The sequence below is a fragment of the Clarias gariepinus genome, chromosome 18, assembly GCF_024256425.1.
Source record: "Clarias gariepinus isolate MV-2021 ecotype Netherlands chromosome 18, CGAR_prim_01v2, whole genome shotgun sequence".
Taxonomy (NCBI): domain Eukaryota; kingdom Metazoa; phylum Chordata; class Actinopteri; order Siluriformes; family Clariidae; genus Clarias; species Clarias gariepinus.
The window spans coordinates 8,437,854-8,456,328 of record NC_071117.1 but is presented as its reverse complement, the minus strand read 5'-3'; the positions used below and the strand labels follow the sequence as shown (position 1 = coordinate 8,456,328).

The window sequence follows — 18,475 nt, the reverse complement described above, 5'->3', positions numbered from 1 at the left end:
ACTCTGTGCTATAATATGGGGAAAGAAGAAACAAAGAAGCACTGAAATTTAAAGTCTAAATGATTTGATCAATAAAATCTGTTTTATAGCTGAGAGTCAGGGCAGGAATTCGAACCTTGTTGTAAACACAAATACATTATACTCGTATAGTACCAATCAAAAGTTTGGACACATGTCCACAAGTTCATTCTCTACATTCTAAAACAATACTAAACATTTAGAAAAAGTTTGTCAAATGTAATTGCCCCTAAAGCTAAGAACTGTCTGTGGCATCCTTGCTAGCAACAACTGCAATTAAGCATTTGTGATAACTGGTAATGAGCTTTCACATCGCTGTGGAGGATTTTTTTTGAGGGGGGGGACATTCAGAGGTGGACTTGCTGGTGTGTTTTGGAGCATTGGTCTGTTGCATACCCAAGTGCACTAGAGCTTGAGGTCACAAACTGATGGCCAGACGTTCTCCTTCAGGATATATGGTTCCAATCATTATGGCAAATCATCCAGGTCCTGAACATCACACTACCACCACCATGTTTGACTGTTGGTATGATGTTATTTTTATGAAACGCTGTGTTAGTTTCATGCCAGAGGTAATGGGGCACCTTCAAAAAGGTTCAAGGGACTAATCAAGTTGAAGAAGAAGAAGAATGTGAGACAAGCTTTTGGGGTTTTTTTGGTCAGCAGCGGCTTTCGCCTTAGAACTCTCCTATGGATGTCATTTTTGCACTCTTTCTTATTGTTGAATCATGAATTCTGTTCATGCAATTCTTTACATTGTTCTTCTGGGTTCCTTTATGAGCTGGATGACTCATCTGGTGCTCCTGGAATATAATTTTGCTAGGTTTACGGCCAGGGTAGCTCAGTGGTTAAGGCGTTGGACTACAGTTCGTAAGATCCCAGGTTCAAACCCCACAACCACCAAGTTGCCACTGTTGGGCCCTTGAGCAAGGCCCTTAACCCTCAACTGCTCAGATGTATAATGAGATTTTAAAAAATGTAAGTCGACCTGGATAAGAGCGTCTGCCTAAATGTAAATGTTCACGACTGTTCAAGTTTTCTCCATTTGTGGTCTGGGTTTGGTGACCCCTCAGTGGGAGCGGTCGAAAGACCAACAACATGTTAATTACTTTGTTTCTTATCGGTTCTTAAATTTCTTTAGATCATATTGCTTTTTTTGTGTGCTTTACTTTATCAGACATGTTCAATTTAAGAGATTTTTTCGTTGCATTTCCTCTCAATAAATAAAATAATCATTTAAACTGCAACTGTATTTTGTATTTACTCAGGTTATCTTTGTGTAATATTAAAATTTGCTTAATGATCTCAATCATTTAACTGTAACAAATATGCAAAAAATTAATGCATTCATGGTACTGTATGACATTAGGTAATTGAGAAATAACAACATAAACAACAACAGTCAGTTGTTATTTTGGAATATGAAGGTCATCTGTTCTAGAACAGTTCTGGCATGAACATTATTGTCGAGTGTACTACTTGCAAAACCTGTGCAAGAAAACCCCTCAGAAATCACCAGTTAACAACCAGCACCTCAGATTAGAGCCGTTATGAAGCTTTACAGAGCAGAAGGAGCAGAAACATTTCAATATCAACTGTTCAAAGGAGATTATTGCATATTCAGCAAGTTTTACATGGTACAGTAGAAAGGAATAAGAATCAGGAAAGACCATGTAATAATCGATCAATAACGTTTTAATAATGATTGACAATATACTTGTGCAATTTTAGACATCACGTTTACATCCAGTAGATTTAACACACACACACACACACACACACACACACACACACACACACACACACTTACCTTTGCACTTTGTCCTGTTCCTTTCTGACAGACACAGAAGACTGAAGAATTTGAAGAAATAAAGATCTTTATAGTAAAAGTAATGCCCCTCCCTTTTCCCCTTTTTTCTCCACAGCAACACTGTGTATTAAAACTACCAGCTCTGAGGTCATATTGTTCTCAGGTTTCCATAATAATAATAATCATCATCATCATCATAATAATAAGGAGTTAACTACACAATACTTGAAGCTTTTCTGTTCTTGTGAGGATTGTAAGCATCTGACTGTTACAGTATATACAGTACAAACACAAAGGTGACCACAAAATGTCTCTGTGGCCCTCTAGTGGTACATCCTTTTACCCCGTCAATTCACATGTTAATAGAAAACAAGTTAAGTTTAGTAACCCTGCTTACTCTATCTCCTCTAATCCTTAATGATAAGCAAACTCCATGCACAGGGAACGAAGGTGGTCATCAAACTCTCGGCTTTGGAGGTGCAAGGGACAGGGGCTAACCACTAAGCTATTATGTGCCCCATCATTGTTTAATAAATCACAAATGTATTAAAAATTAAGAATCCTGGCATCCAATTTGATTCATTAGAATTATACTGACAGGGATTTTTTTTTATTTTGAAAATTAATGATACGCCTCCCAAAATTTGTGCATGTACTGTGGCTGAAACTAGGTGCTCATATTTATGATGTCAACAGAGGGGTGCTATTGATCCCCAACGCTGCACAGGGGTCCAGTTGTTGGCCAGAGCCTGATGCATGTGTCAAAGGTGACAAACAGCTATTATTTAACAGTAAGTATTTAATTGATTGTAAGAATAAATGAATGAATGAATGAATGAATGAATGGAGCCTTTCAAATTCTAGGTGCTGGGTCCTAATAAAACTGTGAAATTCTCTCTGGGATTAATAATATGATCTATCAATATAATTATATAGCTACATTTTATAGCTACAGACATGTAAATAAAGCGAAATACTCAGGTCAGTCCAGCACATGGTGCTGTTGTCAGACATTAAGATTTATATATGAACATGTTGTTTACACCAGGAGCGGATCTCTGACTTGTTGTGGGGTGGCTTGACTTGACAATCGCCTTAGGAATGAATATTCATGAGCAAAACAGTGTCAGTTCATGATTATTTAGAGAGGTTTTCATATGAGTCATGTTTAGGAGCTAAAGCCCCTCTTTTAATATTATAGGTTTTTATAGTTTTGGGACTTAATCATCTGATCATAGCGGGTCTTGGTATTAGGCAAATACCTCAAATGAACAATATATAACCCTTTTGACCATGCCATTACTTATTTAACAAAAATGAACAGTTTTGAACTTTCACAGTGAAGTTTTCACAGGATTTAAAAGGGGAAGTTGCAGCAAGGTGCTGCTAATCTGCGGCTCTTTATTAATTGATAATCAGCAGGTGTGCAGGATTTTATATTGAAGCGGGAATTCTAGTTTTCAAGAGGGGAAAAAAAGTCATAAGTAATGGTCTTATAGAAGCAACTGTTGCTACACATTAACCTGGGAAGGGTTATAAAAGCATTTTCAAACAATTTAGGAGTGAGAAACATTATTTACAAGTGGAAAACATTTAATACATTGGAAAAGGCTTCCCAGGAGTGGACGTCCCAGCACATTCACCCCAAGTTAGACTGTGCAATGCTCAGAGAAATACAAAGGAAAAAAAACACAAAAGCATGACTGAGGTAAAACCTAAATGGTGTTTGGCCAAAGTCAAATTCCAGACCTCAACTTACATGCTGTGGCAGTACTTTAAGTGAACTGTGCATAAGCGAATACTCAAAACCCTCAATGAACTAAAACGATGTTGTAAAGAAGAATGGACCAAAATGTCACACACACCCGCTTCGCGACCAGCACTAGGACCCGGACGTAGTACGGTCGCAAAACAGGAAGCATAAAAGGAGACAAGATGGCGCTTCACATCGCTCAGTCATTGAGTTCGCCCATGTCGGTCCAGATTGTTTGTCTGCCATTTTGTGAGTACTCACTTTCTTGGGTTTACTTTCTGATTCGAGTGTGTGTTTATAGGACGCGGGTTAAATTTGTGTTTTTCCCTTGCTCCCCTTCTGTGAAAGTCCTTAGGCTTAATAGCGTGGTTATCCTGCCTACTTGCTTGCTTCCACGTTTGGGTTTACCATCCACGCTACAAAGGGCTAACCGCTAAGTGCTAAGTCTTCTGATCATCCCGGGTTAGTTTGTGATACAAAATTTCTCTGCAATACTTCTGCGATACAGAAATGATCGTTACAGGAGTAACATATTATACAACAAGTAAGCAACAAGCAAGAATTGCAGTGAGGAAAAGGTAAAGTAAAAATGAAGGTGCAATAATGAGGTAAAAAAGCTGTCAAATAACATTGTTTTCATGTACACATGCATGATGACTGTATATCCTGGCAAGAACAAAAACTGTACGTAAGGTGCACCAGCAAGTTGAAATTGTAGGCAAGTATAGAACCAGCATACGACTCACGCCCCCAGATCAGTGGCTCAACTACCCTATCCCGACATTTGGCCTGTAAATAAATATTTATAAAAAAAAAATGATTATGGTTATTTAGAGACGTTTCTTTAAATGGGCAAATAATGTTATCAAAATCAGAGAATTTGTACAGATTTGCAAAAATAAAATAAATATTTCTAAATTAAATATATACATAAAAGAAAAGAGGTTTTGTCTGTGGATCATTCTTTCAATGATATCTTTACTTTTCATACATTGAAGGACCAGAAAATTTTTGCCTGTAATTTTGTCTGTCTGGGACGTTATGTGCAGTTTTGTGCCAGATTACGTCAGATCAGCCATCACATTTTTAGACGAATATAGCGATTTTGCCCTCGAGGTCGGCGCAGCTATATGTATTACTCAACAGAGCCAATCAACATGATAGGGTACTGTGTACACAGAGTATGCAGAACACGCAGATTTTTAAAAAATACATACATTCAATGCATACAATGCATTCATTCAAACACACAGGTGGGCGTGGCTATACTGTATGTATCACTCAACAGAGCGAATTAACATGATGGATTACTGTGTACACACAGAGTATGCAGAACACACAGAGACCATAATGCATCTACAAACAAACGTGACACAGCATGGTTTACTCCATGGCTTACTCCAAAAGAAGGAATAATAGATTTGAAAATGAATCCTTTAAAGATGATTGGACAGATCATAGTATGTTTATTATTCCTGCAGGAAGTTTAAATCCTGTTTGTCTCGCATGCTCCGAAAACATGGTGCTAAAAACAAGCAATAATGTGAATCACCACTATGAGATAAAACATACAGTCGGTAGGTCATTAGAGCAAACATATCCGCAGCAGTCTGAGGATCAGGCGTATACCCAAAGTTAAAATCTAAATGTTGAGTAAAAGTGATGTTAAGAGATATTGATGTATATAGTAAAAACAGATATGTGTCAGATTTAATAATAATCTACTATATATATATATATATATATATTTTTTTTTTTTTATGCAACATTGGATGGTCTGCTGTGGCGACCCCTCGATGGAAGCAGCCGACAGTATAGCAGTACACATTTTAATAGGTGATGTGTGTTCACGCATACTTATGCTGTTAGTTGCCAATAGATTATATCAGTGTATGGCTATATAATTTATTCACCAAATTAGCTTTATTTAGAAGCTTTCTGTACAAGATTAATTAAAAATTCCCTAGAGTAAGCATCTTGCGCCACTGTCCCCTATAAATAATGAAATAGAATTATGATGTTAATATACTGTAGTAAGTTACAATATGTAGTACATTACAATATGAAGAAAGTCTCTTGGAAGACAATAACATTTCTAAGTGATCCCAAACTTTTGAGCGGTAATGTATAAACGTTTGGATGGCACAAAAATGGCACGACAGTGACAAGTTTCTGGATGTTTCTCTAATTTAAATAGTAGAGTATTTAAGTAAAAAAAGAATCGTCTCTAAACAACCATGAGTTAAGACTGTTTTTCTCATGAATATTTAATTTTAGGTCGATTGTTAAGTTACGCCCCTGAAATGCTGTCAGTGGGGCATGAAGGCTTTTATTATGAAGTTTCATTTTTGTTATTTTAGTGCGGGCATGTAAAATCATCATAATGGGCCAGTGTGTGTGAATGCATGTTTTCATTACAACCAAGCAGAAGCCACACCCGATACCACCCACCTGTTTACCTAATCATTCTTGGCTTTATTAGAGTATCTGGCGTGACTCCTGCATGGATGGAATGAAAGTTTGCACCCACACAGTCCCTTTGTGAATACGATATAGGGCATCTTCCAAACGCAATAAATGTAGACCAAATGGTAAATTGAAAATCTCACAAAAATAAGTGATTTAAATTGACCTTTTTTCATCTTTAAATGTGTTAGTTTCTTTTTCTTTCCTCAACCACAAAAATTAGGAATCTATTATTAACTATGTTTTAAGATCTTTTACCTACCTCTGAACATTCTAGATGAACTGGTTTAATTTCTTTTTAGGGAAAGAAATTAAATGTTTAATTCTTTCTAAACATCAGTTACATCTATTATATACAGTACAGATACTATATATATACCTATATCTATATACTTATATCACTTCTCTCTGTGTTCAGGTATTGTGGGAGAGCATGTTTAGATAGTGTGGGACCATTAAAATTTGTTTATGGCAAGAATTCTTTGATCATGTTTTTTTAAGCTTATCAAATTATATTGTAAAATTGTCTTTTCTTTTCTTAGAAATGTCACGTTAAAAAGTAGAATAATAATTATTAATCATATTTTGGGGTCTGGGTTTGATTCCAGCCTCGGGTCTGTGTGTATGGAGATTGCATGTTCTCTCCATGCTTGCTGGGTTTCCTTTGGGTACTCCGGAGGACCACAGTTAAAGGAAATGCAGATTAGTGTAATTGGCATTACCAAATTCTCCATACCACTGATGTAAAAATGGGAATAAATACAATGGTCACCACTGGCCTCCATGGTCCCTTGCTGGACTATAGAGGTTCCTAGATGGATAGATGAATTTTATATATTTTGCATTGGTGATACTTCAGTAATAGGTTTCTAGCCCACCATGCAGAATGCCCAGGTTCAATTCCCACCCAAACTTCAGCCATGTCCCAAGCACAGTTAAAATGGAAGGAGTTACATTAGGACTGGCATACAGCGCAAAACTTGTGCCAAATAATGTGTAGATTGGATGGACCACTGTAGTGACCCCTCAACAGAGGAGCGAAAGGCTAACATACACAACAATTAATCACACTTTAACATGTATTTCTAAGTAATTTTTAAATATTCAAAATTATGTTTTCTTTCAGGAAGGGGTAGTGGTGTAGTGTTTTGCACTTTGGCCTCGCACCTCCATGCTTAAGGGTTGGTAGGTTTCCTGCGGGTAGTCCAAAAGTGCCTGTAGTGTGTGAGTGGGGGTGTGAGTTTGTGCATGCTTGTGTCCAGCAATGTACAGTATTGGGTTGAGTGTGTACCTTTTCTTGTGCCCCAAGTCCTTTGGGAAAAGCTCCAGAGCTTTTATGACCTTGTATAAGGACAATGGAGAATGAACAAGGGAGTGGGAGTATTTTTTTTTCAACTTAGATGCAATATTTCAAAATAAAATATAAACTATGTAGAATAATAGAAAAAAATATGTAAAATAAAGCTTTACTCATATTTTGGCATCAATCATTTGAGGATTATTAAATAACAAACTGCACTGTAATGCTGTGATATACTGCAGTGTAGTACTATTTATTCCAACTGTAATCTATTAAATGGATTTTTAAGCCTGTAGTTACATTTGAACTATTGTTGACATGTTTATTGTAATTAAATATAAAAAAATATGATTTACAAATACAAATACAAATTTCCTCCAAATAGTGTCATTTGTTTCAATCAATATTATAGATCATATAAGATATACGATATATCATAGATAAAACATTTTATAATGATCTATTGCTAGAGGTCTTGCTTAAAATTTCCAGAAAGGCCTTGTCATTGCAAAGCAATTTGAGACACATCACTGAACTTACCATGTGCGTTTGTTAAACAGTTTCCTTTCAAGATGGATCACGCTAATAATCACAGGCTTATTAAACCTATTGTTTCATGTCGTGTGGCAACAGTCCATAAAGGTTGGAAAATTGGAACTTGTATGAGTGTTTTCCATCATAGAACCTGAATGTTTCCTAATAGATTGTTAAAAATAAAAATATGTGATCAGAGAATGTACAGGGTACTCGTGTGGCAAATATGTAAAACTCAAGATGCTTTTTTTTTTTCCCCGATTTTCTCCCTAATTTAGTCATGGCCAATTCCTCCCCGACACTAGGGGGCTCCCACATTAATGCTACTACTACCATTTAGCCAAAGATTATCACGTGTTTCCTCCGAACCGTGTGACGCCAGCCGACCACATCTTTTCGAACTGCTCGCTCGCGCACCATTAGGGGCGGAGCGACACACTCGGAGCGACACACTAGTAGATATTATGCAACGTTCTCTAACATACCAGACAACTAAACTATTTCTCATAATATGTACAGTATTTTATGGGCACATTGCATGTGAAAATGTGTCTGATCAGAGCACATAAATTAAAAGCTAAATCATTTCAAAATGTCTACTTAAATGCAATGCATAAATCTCCAGTTTCTCTGTAAAAGGTACCACATGGCAGAAATCGTAATGATCTGACCACCTGGAGACAAAAATCATAGAGGCTGTGTTTCAAAAATTAAAATTCTCAAACAATCTTTAAAACTAATGTCATCAAAATGTTGCAATGGGTCAGCAAGAACCTGTCTTGCCGGTGGTGCTCGTTAATCTTCATTTACATTGTCAAGGTAATCCATGTGTCTGCCTTGACAAATGACACTGACCTGCAGCTAAACCTGTCTCGTGAGAGGTTTATTTTAAACTTCAGTTTAGGTCGTGTAGCTTGTTTCTGTTAATCTGGTTTTGAAGGCAAGTTAAGCCTGGGGGTTAGACTTAATACATGTTTGAGACATTGGAGTACTGACTGTAGGACTCAACTCTCACTCATTTTTTTATATCAGCTTGATATCGTCTCACTTTTACGAAACGATCCTGATAAATCTGATGTTAGCCGTGAGTGAAAGTTTTTCACATTTTTGCTTGACTTGAGAGTTTTAACTTTTTCCCCTGAACAACGTAATGCCCAGCAGGGACACATTTTGGACGTGACAACAACTACAGCCTCATTATTCCTATCTATCTAATAATGAGCAATGCCTATATTAATCCAGATGACACTGTGTGGTCTAATAAATAACTAACCAATTCCCTGCACATATCAGTACAACAGTGATTTACACTTTATATTGAAAAGCAAAATGATGGAGAACTTGTTCTAAACGGTGTATGGCTTTGACAATGATGAGCAAAAGCAGGTAAATAAACGTTACAATCATTCATCACATGTACCTGACAGCATAGTAAATTAACTTTTACGCATATCACAATTAGGAAGCTGTGAAGTAAATAGGGTTAAACAGTGTTAAACAACTTGGAAGTGCTGGGACTCAAACCTTTGACCTACTGATCAGTAACCCAGTAACCCACAGCCTTAATTGTTTGAGACATTTCCTTATAATAGGTTGATTTGTAACATGATTGAGCAGTCTCTTATCCAGCCACTACTGCCACTAACCACCACATCCCTCAGCAGTTGTGTTCCTATCCAATCAAGTACACCTCTCGTTTCACACTCGCGACTGACCACCAAGATACCCTTGATCAAGGCCCTCAAACTGCTTAAATGTACAATATAATTATGGAAAAATTGCTCTGGATAAAGGCGTTTTCCATGTGCCATACTGCAGCTGTACCATAAATGCTGAATTTTAAAAATAACCACACATGTTGCTATAGAAACTTTACTAAGTGAACAAACTTGGACTTTTTCCTGAAAACTATTATTACAGTTTTTGACTCACTCTTTTGAAAAAAATTTAAAAAAGAAATGAGAACACAAGGGACAACAATTTCACTAACTCAAGGGTCAGAGCCAAAAAGATCACTGATTACTGTTTTAATGGCAAAACTAGTTACACATTTTTCATTTAATATTAAAATAAAACACAATTATTAATTGTCCTACAGCTTTTCTTTTATTTTATGATATTCTCCAGGTTCTCCTGTATGAACGTCTCATATCCGTTTGTGAATGTGGATGATGTTCCTGCAGTTGGGGCAGGTGTGTTCGACGTCCCTGCAGGACTTCACGCAGAAAGGAATCAAGCAGCACGGCCAGATGCTAAAAAGAGATAGAAGGAGAAGCGTAAAGCAGCATACATGGTTTTGTACGAACTGTGTTCGAGTAAGGCTCTAAGATCTCTTACACTAAAATAAAGAGTAGCCCAGAAATCAGCCAGGTAATTAAGCCGTTGATGGGTCGAGTAACCGTCACAACCTGCTGCTGGCAGCCACAGCACATTGCTGACCCAGGTTCAGATGAAATAGGGGGCTGCATCACTGTAAATCACGTACAAATGCATGCATTTTATTTAACAATATTACAGCATGTGACATTCAGTGAGGACTCGCACTTACAGGACACCATGAAGTACAACAGCCTGAAGCTGAAGAATATAAGAAGACTTACCCACGATTGGCTGGGTCTGGATTACAGGTGAAGGTGCATCCGGATTCATTGCATAAGCCATGTTGCATGAAAGCAGGTGCAGTGAATAGTATGCACTTGTTCCAATGTGCCTGTTGACATAGAAACAGGTTTAAACAAAAGCTTAATGTATGGTAGCCTTGCACTTTAATGGGTAATTACAGCTAACTTTACAGCTAACAGAGACTTGTTAGGAAAATTGCATTTGGAGGTGTGGACTAGAGCTACTGATTTAAAAAACACTCTTAGAAGAAGAATTTACTTCTGTGAGCCATAACTCGCCATAAAGAGCTTTCAGGGGATCTATTATAAAGAAATGTTGATTCACATAAAGCTGAAATGAAGCTTATAAGTCGACAGTTTGGCAAATGGAGACACATTTGTGGCTACTCTACCAAAAAGTGGTCGCCCAGTCAAAATAACCGAAAACGAAGACTCATCACACTCACACTGAGTGACAGCCAAAGATTTGAAGGCATCGTTGGAACTAAATAACATCTGTGTTCATGACCACAGTACTTAAACATTGAACAAGTAGGGTGTCTATGGCAGGAGACCACAAAGGAAGCCACTGCGTACTAAAAAGAACATTTCTGCACACCTGAAGTTTGCGAAATTTTTTGTTTGCTGATGAAACTGAGATTGAACTATTTGGAAATAACATGCAGAAATACATCTGACATAAAAAGGGAACTGTGCATTATCAAGAAAACATCATCTTAACTGTAAGGCACAGTCTTGTGCAAAGGTTTAGACACCCCTTAATAAATAAAAGATTTTGGTGATTTTTTTAATTGAAGAGATGTTAACACAATCTCTTTTAGAAATGGAAAAAATGCACAATATTTTCAGCAAACATTGATGCATAGTTACTTTTTATGTTATTAATTGAACAAAGATGAAAAATAAAAACATTATTGTGGCACTGTGCAAAAGTTTGGGCACCCTACATAATCAGTACTTAGTAACACCTCCTCGGGCAGATATCACAGCTTGCTAAGCATTTTATAACCGACTAAAAGTCTTTCAATTCTTTTACTTGGGATTTTCTCCTATTCTTCCTTGCAAAAGGCTTCTAGTTCTGTAATATTCTTTGGTCGTCTTGCATGCACAGTTCTTTTAAGATCTACCCATACATTTTTAATGATGATTTAATCAGGGGATTGTGATGGCCTTTCCAAAATCTTCAGCTTGAGGTATTCTATAGTGGATCTCGAGGTATGTTTAGGATCATTGTCCTGTTGTAGAAGCCATCCTCTTTTCAGCTTCAGCTTTTTTACAGATGGTGTGATGTTTGCTTCCAAAATTTGTTGGTATTTAGTGGAATCCATTCTTCCCTCCTCCCGCAATGTTTCCGTTGCCACTGGCTGCAACACGGCCCCAAAGCATGATAGATCCACCTCATAGTTGGCAGGATGTTCTTTTTATGAAATGCTGCTCTTTTTTTTCTCCAAACATGTCTTTGCTGATTGTGGCCAAAGAGTTCTATTTTAACTTCATCAGTCCACAGCACTTGTTTCCCAAAACACACCAGGCTTCAATAGATGTTCTGTTGAATCTTTCTGACATTGGATTTTATGATAGGGCTGCCGGTAAGTTTTTTTCTGTTGACTCTTCCATGAAGGTCTTGTGGAACGGTGCACCACCACTCCTGAGTCTGTTAAATCCTTCTGCAGTTTTTTTTTTTTTTTTTGCAGTCAAATTGGGGTTTTAATTTGTCTTTCTGACAAGCCTATGAGCAGTTCTCTCCGAGAGGTTTTTTGGTCTTTCAGATCTCATCTTGACCTCCACAGTTCCTCTGAACTGCCATCTCCTCATTACATTTCTGCAGGCTGACAACGCTTTGCTATCTTCTTGTAGCCTTCTCCTGCATTGAAGGCATCAATAAATTTCCTTTATAGAGTCTTACACAGCTGCTTTGAGGAACCCATGGTTGTTGAGTGTCCGCAAGTGTGTGCACAAGGTTTGAAGAATCAAAGTATTAGTAAAGCTTCGAAATTGACATTTACTAATGACAGCTGTTGCCATGCATCAGATCTAATTAAGGTCTGGAACTCCTAAGGTGCCCAAACTTTCGCACAGTGCCATAATAATGTTTTTATTTTTAATTTTTGTTCAATTTATGGCATAAAAAGTAACTATGCATTAATGTTTGCTAAAATATGTCCATTTCCAAGAGAGACTGTGTTAACATCTTTTCAAATAGAAATCACAGAACTCTGTTATTTATCAAGGGGTGCCTAAACTTTTGCATTAGACTGTATGGTGGAGGAAACATCATGATTTAAGCCTGCTTTGCTGCTTCAGGACCTGGCCAGCTAGCAGTCATAGAGGGGAAGAAGAATTCTTAAGTGTATCACTAAATTCTTCAGGATAATGTGGGGATGTCTGTACATCAGTTGAACCTCTGTAGGAGTTGGATGATAGAACAGAACAAAGACCCAAAACACCAGAGCAAGTCCACAACAGAAAGGCTTCAGAAAAACTAAATCAGAAACCCAGAAGTCAACCTGAATGACTTAAAGAATGTCATACTGTACACATGAGACGTCCAAAGAATATGACGGCGCTAGAGCAGTTCTGCCAAGGTTTGATCCACAGCTACAGGAAGCACCTGCTGGAGGTTATTGCTGCCAAGAGGGTCAACCAGTTATTAATTCCAAGGGTTCACTTCCTTTTTCCACTTCTATTTTGAATATTGAATGACTGTGTTTAATAAAGACATGAAGGTTCAGAATTTTTTTGTGATAATATTTTAGGCAGATTATATTGGTCAATACTTTCAATAGAAATTAATGCAAAAAATCATGAAATTTCATGAAATTCACATACTTTTTCACTATATATTGTATATTACACATTCTGTATAATTTATACATTTTATTTATTTATACATTTATACATTTATTTTATATATTTCTATTTTCAATTTAATTTTATTGTAACTGTATATCTTTATATAATACTTTATTTTAAATCTTTTCTAGATTTTATTTATTTTACATGCTTAGTGCTAATAATTTATTTGTTAATTTATTAATAATTTATTTTACAGATTGCAAATTTACTTCTTTTATTATTTCAGGAAAATCTATCTGTCTATCTACAGTATCTATCTTCTTATTTTATCTCATGTTTTCTTTTTTAAATAAACAGTCATTTAGGCATTTTATTGCACATCATACTGTGTATGGAGGTGTAAATAACAAAATAAAAATCCAAAATGTAATTTAAAAAAAAAAGTAATATTATTTTATTTAATGTCATCTTACAGTTTTCATGTCAATTTGTCAATGTAAATACAGAAATTAAAAAAATTCATTCCGACAAACGATTCGAATACAAAAAATACAAAATATAAACTTAAATTATAAAATAATTTATAAAATTTCAAAGCTGTAACTTTCTTTACTTTTTTTTTTTTTACAAATTTTAACAAAACATTTTTAACAAAGCATCAAATTTTGCGTGTAGTATGTTGCCTTTATTAAACCTACATTCAAACACACACACATGCATACATCTTTATATACAGTACTGAACATACCTGTGTTCTTTGTGTCAGTTTATTCCGACTGATACAGGCTGACTAAATCAAGTTACACGCAACACCCTGGTATTACCAATCAAACGAAGGTTTGAGGAGCAGAAGAGAGAGCAGAAGTAATGTAACTGTATAAAAAGAATTACAGAAGTACGGAATTATCAGATGATGAAAGGGTGTGGCTAAGCTGATGAGTGACAGTTTCAGAATTAGCTAAAAATGGCAGTCGAACCTCATCAGCTAGGTGCCAGAACGTGCCCATACCAACATGGACCTGAAGCTTTTACTGAGATTACTTATGCTTGGTGGGTTTCCTCCTCCCAGAGTCTAAGGACATGCATATTAGTCACATAGATATATACATACAGTACATATACAGTACGTGCATACTAATTACATTTAGGCATTTGGCAGACGCTCTTATCCAAAATGCTTTAATGTTTCCGTCATTGCATAGATACTTACACTGGGTAACTAGGTCAAGTCCAAGGACTGAAGAAACAGATACATCTCAAGTCGTTGTTTAAAAATGTACAGACATCTAGAGGAGTTCATTCCACTTCCTACAGTAGGTACCAAAACAGAAAATAATCTGGATGAATGTCTTCGTTTATCCCTGAGAGATGATGGGACCAGAGGAGCAGTGCTGGAGGATTGGAGGGAACGTGGGGTAGAGTGTGTGGTGTCATTCAAGCAGAGGGGTAAGTGGTGCTGGGCCATTATTCGCTTTGTAGGCGAGCATCAGTGTTTTAAATTTAATGCTCGCAGCTACAGGGAGCGGAGAAGTGGGGTAGGGTAACAAATGGTACATTAAACAGATGGTAAAAAAGTCTTTTAAATGTGACCAGCACTGCATGCGGTTAGGTAGTACAGGGTGTGGCAACCTACCGACAGCGAAGCTCGAGCCCGAATCCTCATGTCTGAAAATCAACAACCTACAGTAGAGCCTGAGCAGCCACTCCCACATCTACATTTCCACACCTCCCATATAAACACTTGTAAAAAAAATAGTTCCCCTTAAAGGTAGCTCAGACACACAATTTCGGTTTTAACTTCTGCATAGAAGCTTTTTATTATGAAACTTTCCACTCAGCACACCTGGTGTTGTTTCCTCAGTCGTCTGTGTTAAATGTGCCATTATCACCCAAAGCCGGGTAACAGCACTTCGATTAAGGGAAGACAATAGAGTTAAACTATGTTGTATGATTGAGTTGCGCCTTAAAAATAGTAATGCATTAAAAAGTTTTTTTAGGCCTTGTCCCAAGTAATGCTCAGCTGGTCTACCTTTTAAACTTGACAATAACTACAACTTCAGTGCTGTCATACAATAAACAATATATATTAATCCAGAGGACACTGTGTGGTCTAATTAATACCTAAGTGATTCCCTATATCTCAGTATGCCACCATCTGTGTGGAAACATAACAAGGATGAGCAAAATAAGCTAGGTTGATGCTTAATATGATCAATAGTCCCTTCTGTAGCCGCACCACCCTGTCTCCTCAGCAGTTATGTTCCTTTCCTTTTAAATACAGTCCCTTAACACTCATGTTCCATGTGACTGGTGAGGGTGAGGGGTAGCTCAGCTGTTAAGACCAGAGCACCATCAAGATATCACCGTTGTGCCCTTAAGCAAGATGTATAATTATGGAAAAATTGCTTTGGATAAAGATGTTTTCCACGTGCCATAGTTGTACCAAAAATGCAGAATTAAAAATAACCACACATGTTGAAATAGAAACTTTACTAAGTTGGCCCTTTTTTTGGAAGGCTATTATAACAGTTTTTGACTCATTTTATGTTAATAAAAATTGAATGTTAATCATTTTTAATCATGATTCGAAGATGTACAAGAAGATTGCCAAAACTTTTTTTTAAAAAGAATGAGAACATGAAGTGATTTTAATTAACTCTAGGGTCAGAGCCAAAGAGGTCACTGATTGCTGTTTTAATGGCAAAACTAGTTACTTATTCTTTTATTCAGCACAATTATTAATTCTCCTACAGCTTTTATTCCAGTTTATGATGTTCTCCGGGTTCTTCTCATATTCGTTTGTGAACGTAGATGACCTTCCTGCAGTTGGGGCAGGTGTGCTCGACATCCCTGCAGGACTTCACGCAGAAAGGAATCAAGCAGCACGGCCAGATGCTGCGGACAGACGGAAGAGGAAGTGTTAAGGAAAGTGCATGTGTGGTTGTGTGAGAGAAAGTCTGTGAGATCTCTTACATGAAAAAGAAAAGGATCCCGCAAATCAGCCAGGTGATAAGACCGTTGATGGGCCGAGTAACCGTGACAACCTGCTGCTGGCAGGAAGAGCACATCGCTGACCCAGGTTCGGATGACATGGGAGACTGCATCACTGTAAATCACAAACATTTTATTCAACAATATTACAGCATGAGACGTTCAATAATGACTCTTACAGGACACCGTTAAATACAACGACCTGAGACTGAAGAGTTTTAGAAGACTTACCCACAGTTGGCTGGGTCTGGATTACAGGTGGAGGTGCAGCCGGATTCATTGCGTAAGTCATGTTGCACGGACTAGCAGGCACTTGTTCTGATGCACCTGTTGACATAGATACAGGTTTGAACAATAGCTAAATGCTTTTATTATTTTCCTGGGAAGGGTCAAGCATGCAAGGGCAGGAATTTAGGCGTTTACGGTGCCGTAGTGATTAGCACTTCCAGGGTTAATTAAAGCTAATTGAAGTATAGTGTAAAGTATAATTAAAAATAATTATAATTAAAGGTCACAAATTTAAAGTAGAATAACAACCATCAATTATATGTTGCTGTTTTCTTTCAGGGATGCACAGCGGCGTATTGATTGGCACTGTGGCCTCACAGTTCCACGGTCGAGGGTTCGATTTTCACCTTCGGATCTGGTGCATGGAGGTTGTATGTTCTTCCCATGCATGATGGGTTTCCTCCAGGCATTTCGGTTTTCTCCCAGAGTCCAAACATATGCAGGTTAGGCTAGTTGACAAAACTTGCCCATAGTGTGTGAGTGAGAGGCTGGCTGCATTTGTGCTTGTGTGCCATGCGATGGATTGGCACCCTGTCCAGGGTGAACCCCGCCTAATGCCCCGAGTGTTTGCACACACTAAAACTGAGTCAGAGTGTGTATAGTGTGTAACTGTATAAACAAAGCCATGCAAAGCTCTGCACATATGATTTGCAATAAAACACACATCAAGCAACGTAATGTATAAAAAAGAAAGGGCTTGCTCCGATTTTATAAAAGTGACCTGTGTGACGGAGTTTTCATTTTATGTGATGTTTATGTGATGTTATTAATGTATTGCTATTAATTGTTATTTTGTCATTTGGTTTCATTAATTGTGTCTATGTACATACAGAGTCCTCCAAAAACATTTATACACACTTCAGGAAGAGAAAAATAGTATAATGTATTTTATATTAAGGTACATTAAAAATATTATCATATTATTAACAAAATATTATCATACATATCAATAGGTATGATAATATTTTGTTAATAATATGATAATATTTATATTAAAACAATAAATTTACTGTAGTATAAAAATATTTATCCAAGGTTGTTTTTTAAACCTTAACTTTACATTTTGACCTTTTTTTTTTACCACTCCATTTTTTTCAATTTATCCATTTTATATTATCCATTTTGTATATTTCTATTTAAAATTGTGTTCTAACTGTACTGCATTATAATGTTTCTTTTTTATGTGCATTTTTTTCTTTTATAATTTAGGGAAATCTATTTTTATATTCCTATTCTATCTCATCTTCCCTTTTTTTAGGTCACAAACAGTCATTTAAGCATTTCATTTAATATAATTTAATAAATAATAATAATAATAATAATACTTTCTTATAAATTATAAATTATATGAAATATAACTTAAATTAATTAAAACTGTTACTTTCTTTGCTACTTTTGTTTTACAAATTTTTGCAAAACATTTTTAACAAAACATATTTTTGCATGTAGTATGTTGCCTTCGTTAAACCTAATTTCAAACATGCACACATACATACACGTATATACAGTACGTACCTGTGTTCTTCGTGTCAGTTAGTTCCGACTGATACAGAGAGAGGGGAGAGAGAGGAATGAAAGAGAGAGGAATGCAACCTGACAGGTTGTGAACACAAACCTCACTCAGTGTGTATGTAACTGTATAAATAGAATTACAAAGTATACAGCTGCTTTCCATGTACACTTTATAATTAACAAACATTAAAAATCTTTTAATAAAGCAAACATATAATTTAGGTTACAACTTTACACGGGAATTGGGTTCAGTGACCCTAATAGCTACCCTGTGTTTTCCTCACAATAAACACATTTTTTGGAGTTATGTCATGATAAATTAAAGGGTGTGGTTAATCAGATGATTAACAGTTTCAGGTTAAGATTAAAATGCCAGTCAAGCCTCA

The 18,475-nt window shown here is 36.6% G+C and overlaps 1 protein-coding gene across 1 annotated transcript; it reads right to left on the bottom strand.

Annotated features, from left to right (window-relative positions):
- Positions 1 to 15,926: 15,926 nt before the first annotated feature.
- On the bottom strand, positions 15,927 to 18,134 carry LOC128506856 (LITAF domain-containing protein-like). The gene is made up of 4 exons (XM_053477461.1): positions 18,093 to 18,134; positions 16,521 to 16,616; positions 16,272 to 16,404; positions 15,927 to 16,193 (listed from the first exon to the last, which is right to left on the bottom strand). The coding sequence occupies exons 2-4, from the start codon at positions 16,579 to 16,581 to the stop codon at positions 16,088 to 16,090; spliced, it is 300 nt and encodes a 99-aa protein (XP_053333436.1). The 5' UTR covers positions 16,582 to 16,616; positions 18,093 to 18,134; the 3' UTR covers positions 15,927 to 16,087.
- Positions 18,135 to 18,475: the final 341 nt, after the last annotated feature.